The 7,982-nt window shown below is 53.0% G+C and overlaps 1 protein-coding gene across 1 annotated transcript in view; it reads right to left on the bottom strand.

The window, feature by feature from the left end:
- Positions 1 to 7,293: 7,293 nt before the first annotated feature.
- Positions 7,294 to 7,982, bottom strand: part of CTNNBL1 (catenin beta like 1) — a 221,218-nt gene continuing 220,529 nt past the window's right edge. Inside the window, exon 16 of the mRNA XM_010591671.3 lies at positions 7,294 to 7,492. Coding sequence (XP_010589973.1) covers positions 7,404 to 7,492 — 89 coding nt within the window. The 3' untranslated portion in view covers positions 7,294 to 7,403. The remainder of the gene's footprint in view (positions 7,493 to 7,982) is intronic.

Here is a 7,982-nt window from a genome sequence, read left to right as displayed (position 1 = left end):
ATTAAACCCACAGTTAAGCACTGGCTTACTAATGGAAAAGTTGGTTTGAGCCTCCCCAGAGGCACCTTGGAAGAAAGGCTCTACGTCCAAAAGGTCACAGCCATGAAAACCCTACAGAGCACAGTCTACTCCTGATTCACACTGGGTCACCATGAGTTGGAATTGACTTCATGGTAATTTTTTTTTTTTTTAAGTAAATGAGAGCTGTCACTATGGTAGTTTTTGAGGGTTGGATCTGCTACTGATTCTATACAACCGCGGGACAGTCACCTGCTCTCCCAGGGCCTTAGCTGTGCTTTCACTTGCTGCTGTCCCAGGAAAATGGCGGTTCGGAACGCTGCTTCCTCTGAAACTCATCGGCACTGCAGTCCTGGGGAGGACAGAGGTGCGGCCAGGATGGCGTGCCCAATTCCCAGCTGGGGAGACTGAGACCCCCGGTCTTCAGGGGCAGGCCACACCTCCCTGCCCACGCTGCCCTTGCCTGTTCACGTTGTGGGTGTGGAATGGGGAAGAACCGTACTCTCCTGGGCCCTGGGAAGGCCTGGGGAGAGGGGCCTGGTCTGCATTCTCCAGGGAGTGGGACTGAGCCCAGGGGCTGGGAAAGGAGGCAGGGCCTAAGGGAAGGTGGGCAGATTTATTGTAGCCATTCCTCTCCTCCTGCAGTGCCTGCTTCTAATGAAATTTTACGGCAGGTGGAAATGATACGACTTTACCAGCCCTAAAAGCACTTCTATTTATTCATTAAAGATATTTATATACTGAGCAGCTCTCCCTGCCTGGCCCACCCGACTCCTGCTGGGCCAGTCAAGGTGTTCCCAGCCCTCAGTGCTGGGGGAGGGCTCCACAGAGCAGGCCCTCTTCCCTGCAGGGTAACCCAGTAACCTGTTTGCTCTACTTCAGCACATCCCAGACCTGCCTACTTGCCTCTAACCCACTGGCTCCTCCTGGTCCAAAGCCCCAGTATCTCTTGCCTGGACAAGACCCAAGAAGAGTGCACCAGCCTCTTCTTGGGCCTCTTCCACAGAGCAATCAAAGGAATCTTTTCAAAATGTTCACGGGATCACACCTCTTACACACTCAAAACTCCTCCAAGCCTTCAAGGCCCTGCATGGTCTGGCCCCTGCCTACCTCTGTGGCCCTGTTTCCCAGCAGCCCCTGCCTTGGTCTTGGGTCCAGAGGTGCTGGCCTCTTTGGGTTCGTTTCTGGAGGATGATAGTTCTCTCCTTCTGCCTCAGGGCCTTTGTACCTGTGCCTCTGCTTGGACTCCTCTTCCCCCAACTCTGACTGCTTGGCTCCTTGACCTCATTCAAAGTTTAGCTCAAAGGCACCTCTTCAAAGAGGGCTTCCCAGACCACCCAGCATCCTCCACTGCTTAGTCTCCATCATGGCACACTGTTTATTCCTTTATAACAATTAGCACAATTGATAATCGTTCTACTTCTTTGTCTACATGTTAGTTGTCTTTTCATGTGTTCTATGAGGATGCAAACTACTTGAGGGCAGGAACAATGTCTGGTTTGTTCCCCACATGGCTCATGACAAGTGTTTGGTCAGTGATGGGGGACAGGTGGCAGATGATCACCTGGGTACCATGAGCAGGTCACAGGTACTAGTCTGTGGGGAGTGCCTAGGCTGCTCCCTCAGAGGTCTCTCATTCAGTCCTCACATGATGGACAACCAAGATTCTCAGCGGGAGGGACAAGCTCACGGCCTCACAGAACCACAGGCTAGACTGGGGCCCCCAGGTACCTGGCCCCTCTGCTCCTGAGGCCGCAGGAGCTATAGCTATACCGGAGATCTCCCTGGTTGGAACTTTTTCTCAGCTGTGACCAGGACGACAGCAACCGGCTTCTGTAGAAGTTGTTTCTGGTGGCTTTCCCCCAGCTGCTTCCCAGGGCTGTATAGCAAAGCATCTTTCCAGGGGTGTGGCCTCGAGACAGCTTTCCTGCTGCCTTGGGGTTGGTGGCCTTGCTCCTCCTCAGCTACTGTCAGTGCCTCTGGGGCCTGGGCACTGCCTGGAAGACCCTTTGAGGCTGGATCTTGCGTTAGGGGTCAGAATCGCAGCCTCGTCGCCCTCCCATGGAGTCTGTTTCCCATCGTTTCAGGGCTGAAATAGCCTGGGGGAAGCAGAGGACTAGAGTCTGGCAACAAGCTCTGTGACTCTGGGCAAACATGACCTCCAAGCTCCACAAATCACAGCATTCAACATACACATCGTTCTGTCAGTTTCTGCCACAGTCCAGAGCTCATTCTGCCCCTGCCTGGCCTACCTCAGGTAGTTGAGAAAGCCCCCAAGCCCCCAAAGGCCCATGCTTTGTGGTGCCTCCATTCTTTGCCGCCTGCAGTTTCCTCCACCCAGAATGACTTTTTACCTCTTGTTTGTTGACACTCATCGGCCACCATAAAGCCCCTGTGAAAAGTCACTCACGATACAGCTCGGATGCTGGGTCCCAGCTCTCCTGACCTCTCCTCTCAGGGTAGGGCCCTCTGACCCACGGCCTTGTTGCTTATCCCTGTGGAAGCCCGTTATCACTCTATTGTGACTACCTGTTGAACCACCATCAAAAGTTCCACCGGCTTTTTCCTTGGTGCATCCCCCAGTGCCCCACACAGGGCCTGGCAGAATCTGTGCTCAGGAACATCTCCTGACGGAGGCAGTGAAGCACACCAGGGCGTGAGCACAGAGGGGAGGTTCTGATTGTGGCACCAGTGAGGTTTCCTGGATGAGGCCCTTGAGCACAGTGGACAGGCGCGGTGGGGTGGGGTGGGATGGGAAAGGTGTGCAAAGACCCTCACTACAGTCACACTTGATGGTGGCTCTCCTCTTTGCCACTGTTGCAGGTGGAATGCCTAACATTCCAGATGTTTCTCTGACCTCCACAACCCTTCCCACTCAAGAGCAGCCACGGCCAATCCCTGGGAGTGCCCATCCCAGCAGGAAACCTGGCCCCCAGCACCCCCACGCAGGCGAGTCCTGCAGCCAGGCCAAGCACATGTGGCTGTGAGCCCCGGCAAGGGGGCCGGACCTGCAGAGCCCCTGTGGGCTTCTTTCACGTGGTCGGCAAGGGCTGCTTCTCTGGGGCTTCCTGCAAAACTCTGCTGAAGGCTTTTGCTTCCAATGTGCTCTGTACTGACTGGGTGGATCCCCAGCCACCGCCACCCTCTCCAGCCTCACCCCAAGTCCCCTTTTACCAGCTGGGAAAGTGTGGCCTCGAGGTTAGGCGTGGGGCCTCTGGAGCCTGGTTGCTTGTCCCACTCCCAGCCTGGTCACTTTTTAAGTCACTGACCCTCTCAATCTGGTTTCCTCATCTGTGAAATGGGGTGGATGAAAAAGTATCTACACCTCAGTAAAGACGGTTAAATGAGCTAATTCGAATAAAGTACTTAGCTCATAGAAAGAGCCCAGTGAGTATTAGCTAGCGTGGCACATACTAAATAAATTCATTCTCCTAAAAACACTAAATGACCTCACTCATAAGAGAGATGCAAATTAAAGCAACGAATAGCACACACTGCTCACCTATCAGAGAGGCAAAGATGGAAGTCTGAGAACACTGTGCTGGTGACAGGAGAGACAACTGCAGACACTGTAGCTGGAAGGAGGGCAAGCTGGAAAAATATATCAACATGAAAAATGCACATTCTCGTTGACTGGGCAATTCAACTTGGAATTTAAACTCCCATGTGTGAAATGACGTTCTATACAAGTGTTCGCTGCAGCATTGTAATAGCCAAAGATTGGAAACAACCTAAACGTCAATTAACGCGATTCACTAAATTATGGCACAGCCCTGCAATAGAGCTCTGCTATTGAGGGGTAGGGGCAACCCCACGTGTGTTTGCTAGATGCACTGAATGATAGCAAGGAACAAAGCAGAGAATGTGATCTGCCACCATTTGTATTACAAAATATTTCATTCTCTTGAAAACACGCAGACTACCTGTGAAAGGTCACTTCCGCTAATTAGCAGCAGTTACTTCTGGGGGGGGGGTGGTGCTGGTGGCCAGGAGATGCATCAGGCAGGGAGATTTCTGCCCTGTATACCCTTATGTACCTTCTGAAGTTACACCAAGGGCATGTGTTACCTAATCAAGACAAAGGTGACTGGAAGAAAAGCTTGCCATTTTTCCCAGCACAGATAACGAAGGCCCACTGCTGTGATACCAGCCACTTTCTATGTGTGCCAGAGAGCTAGACAGATTGAAAAATGTGGGTCTGCTCTTACCTCTACTGTTGGGTAAGAAAATCTAATCAAGAAGTTTCTGCCTTTAGGAAATTGAGTCTTGTCTCCCCGTTGACACTAAATTGACGCTTGGTAATGGCAGAAGATGCCACCTGGGCACTGGTGTTACTGTGGGGGTGACTGAAGGATGCCTTCAAGCTTCCCTGGCAATGCTTTTCCCCCAGATAGAGGAGGCATGCAGCTTGCATGCAAATCGCTCTAAATGAGACACAGCCCATCTTGCTGCCTCGGAATTCAGCCATGCCGACCACCACAAGCAGAGCAGCGAGCTGAGAGGGAAGGGGAGAGTGAAACCTCATTTCCCCAGTGAAGAAGTATCTGGCTAACATTGCTTAAAGGTTGTTTGATGGCCATGTTTGGACAGGGACAGGTATACTGACCCCCGGGATGCTGAGCTCTGGGATCACTCAGCCTTGGACACCAGGGCTTTGTTGGAAGGGGAGAGCTTGTGACTAGTGGGACATGGAGGTAGAGTCAGGACCACTGGACAAGGGTGGCCTTTAGCTGAAGCCCGAGAAGCCATCGTGGTGGAGTGGGGCTGCTTTGTGAGGAAGGCAGCTTCTTAGATAGCAGAGTCAAGAGCTAGGACCACATCCCAGAAGCCTACGGTTAAAAAGGTTAACGAGGATCTTTACCCTGTACTTTCAAAAGCTTTTCTTTCAGCTGTGCAGTGGGTTGAAGCTTTCTCCTTACCCTGTCTCCTTGGTTCCCAAATCCCTGGAACTGTGCACCCTCCCAATCCTAAGAGACTACCTCATGTTCCCCACAACACTGATGGGAAAAGGTACCACTTCTCTGTTTTTAAGATAAAGGGGTAAGGTCAAACCTGTTTTTAGCAGAGGAACTTCCAGGTCACACAGAATTTTAGCAGGCGCCCCCACACTGGAAGCAGAGTACGGTGGAGCTGCGATGGCTGAGGGAGGGTGCTGGGTGAAGGGGGTTGTTGGGTGAAGGGGGATGCTAGGTGAAGGGGGGGTGCTGGATGAAAGGGGTGTTGGGTGAAGGAGGGAGCTGGATGAAGGAGGGAGCTGGATGATGGGGGGAGCTGGGCGAAGGGGGAGCTGGGTAAAGGGGGGTCTGGGTGAAGGGGGTGTTGGGTGAACGGGGGGGTGCTGGGTGAAGGGGGTGTTGGGTGAAGGAGGGAGCTGGGTGAAGGGGGCTGTGTGGCCTAGAGGTGCACTACCTACCCTCTTTCTATGTTGGCTTCTGCCGCGCTGCGGGGAAGCCTGCACCTTCTGCAGACTGCAGCTGGAAAACTGCTGGACCCAACATCTCTGGAAGGATCATCAGGTGACAGTGGCAGCCTCCAGGGACAGGGAAACCTAGGGATGGGAAGGGCGACTCCTCACTGTATGCCTTTATGTTAAATTTTGAACTTCTGTACTACATCCAAGAATTACCTGGTTAAAAACATTTTTTATGCCAGTAAAGCTGAAGGACTAATGGTCTCTAAAGCACTAATCTCAGCTGAGAAAGTCTATGGTTCTATAGGTTACGTTTGGAGATGCTGTGTTTGTGAATTCATTAAACTGCGTACCGAGGTGAACAGATCGAAGTGTGACGTCAGCCAGTGATTCGTGACTGTCTTCTAGACAGAGAGGCAGCTTTTTGGGTGGGGGGTGGTGGGGGAAAGCATGGACTGTGGAGTCAGACAGACCTCAACTGGAACACAGGTTCAGCCACTATTGGCCGTAGGACCTTGTGGAGTTACTTGCCCTCTCTGACACCTCAGTGTTGGCTTCAGTAACTGGGGGTAAGGAAGCTGCAGGGCTGTTGTGCAGGTTAGAAAGAATGAATGGGAATCACGTAGCATGTAGCTGGTGTTCCGCACTCAGTAGCTATGACAGTTACAGAAAATTGAAGTAAAAACTGACTAAATCCAAAATGGGAACGTACTGCAACTCTGGCTGTAATGGGCCCCAACACCCACACTGAGCACCGCTCCCCGGGATGCTTACTTCATGGTGACGACTCACTGGTATGCTGCCCGTCTTCCCCACCAGGCAGGACACGCACGCCAGATGGGCAGGGGCCACACCTGTCTTACTGTTCTATGCCAGACCTGTGTCGGGCCCAAAGCAGGTGCCAGCCAAACCAGTGCCATCTCATTCAGAGTTGCCTCACCTGGTTGCTGACTCTCCCTTGGCATTCAAGGAGGAGCAGAGAGCTGCTGCTGCCCAGCTGGCTCTGCCAGGGCCCTGCACCAGGGCGGGGGCATCCCTTGCAGCCTATGTGCCGACCCATTTCATTTAATGAAATGCTGCCTTTTCAGATTGGTTGTTCCTCCTTCTCCTCACCCATGAGGACTGTGTTATTTAAGGATGGACTAAAACCATGCTAAAGCTACTCCGACCTCAGAAAAGGAGACCAACTTCCTCACAACCCATATAACACGGCTGAAATGGCAATTCTGCAGCCACAAGTGTGTGCAGGACGGATACATTGTAGACAGTGCACTCCTGTGTGCATCACTGTGCTGCCCGCTCAAGTTCATGTCACCCCTACAAGCACCACGTGGGTGTTATTACCCCCAGTTTGCAGATGAAGTGAGAGTCGGAGTGGAGAAGTCACAGCTGGGGTGTGGACCTAAGGTCTGTCAACTCTAAAGCGGTGGGGCGGCCTCCGCCCTGGTGCACACCAGGGATCCCTGAGAAGCTCAAAGCACACCAATGCTGGGCCACGCTTGAGAATCTGCTGTCACTGTGCTGGGGCTGAACCCAACATGGAAATATCTCTAAAGTGCCACCACCCCGTTTCCAGGGCGAGTCTGATGTGCGGCTGGGGCGGTGCTCCCTGTGCCTTCCAGGGAGTGCTTCCAGCCTTGTGAGTCCACTCTTAACCCCTCTCGTTATAAACCCGCTGCCTCATGGCAGCGCCCAGGGTAGCCACAGAGGTTATTTTATCAAGGATATGCTCTCTGAGCCCCAGTCACCTCACCGGCAAAGTGAGGCCAACCACTGGCCTTCCTGACGTGTCCTGAGGCAGCTGTGGTGGAGGTGCTTGGTAAAGCTTAGATGGCGATGCTTCACTACAAAGAATACCAGCCCAAGAACAGCAAAACCAGCTTTAATCTGTCCAAAAGCCACGCTCAGCCATGTAAAAATCTGTTTCTGGGAGGCAGGCCCAGAGCGAGTCCGTGCTGCCCAGGCCGAGGGGCCTCTAGAAGTTCTCCAGCAAGCCCAGGATGCGCTTCTGCTCATTCTCCCGGAACTCCGGGCTCCGGCCATCCCCGATGTTCTCTGCGTACTCTGCGGAGACAAAGGCAGGGTTAGGCATGAATTCGGGGCATGGGGTCCACTGTCATTTCATACGTTCCCTTCAATCCCGGCCCCCGAGAGGCTCGTGCTATTCTCCGGTCCCCAGTAGCCCCCACGGTGGCAGGGGTGGCCTAACTCCTGGTCAGTGAACAAGGTCCAACTTACCTTGCCATGCTCACAGGCCTCTCCTCACCACACCTTTGCGCACTCACTCCCTCATTTATTCTCTCGGCCCCTATAGGCTGGACACCTGCTATGCGCAGGGACTGCTCTGGGTGAGGGGTTCCCAGAGTGTGGGCCCCTGGCCAGGAGCAGTAGCCGCAGCATCCCCTGGGAACTTCGCTCCAGATCTACTGAAGAGGCAACTTTGAAGGCAGGGCCATCATCTGGGTTTTAAAAAGTCCTCAAAATGATTCAGATACACGCTCAAGTCTGAGAACCAGTATTTGAGGCAATGAGGATAAAGTAATGATCAAAATAG

This window comes from Loxodonta africana, chromosome 24, assembly GCF_030014295.1.
Source record: "Loxodonta africana isolate mLoxAfr1 chromosome 24, mLoxAfr1.hap2, whole genome shotgun sequence".
Taxonomy (NCBI): Eukaryota; Metazoa; Chordata; class Mammalia; order Proboscidea; family Elephantidae; genus Loxodonta; species Loxodonta africana.
Note: the sequence above shows the minus strand (reverse complement) of the source record. Positions and strands in the feature narration are given on the sequence as shown.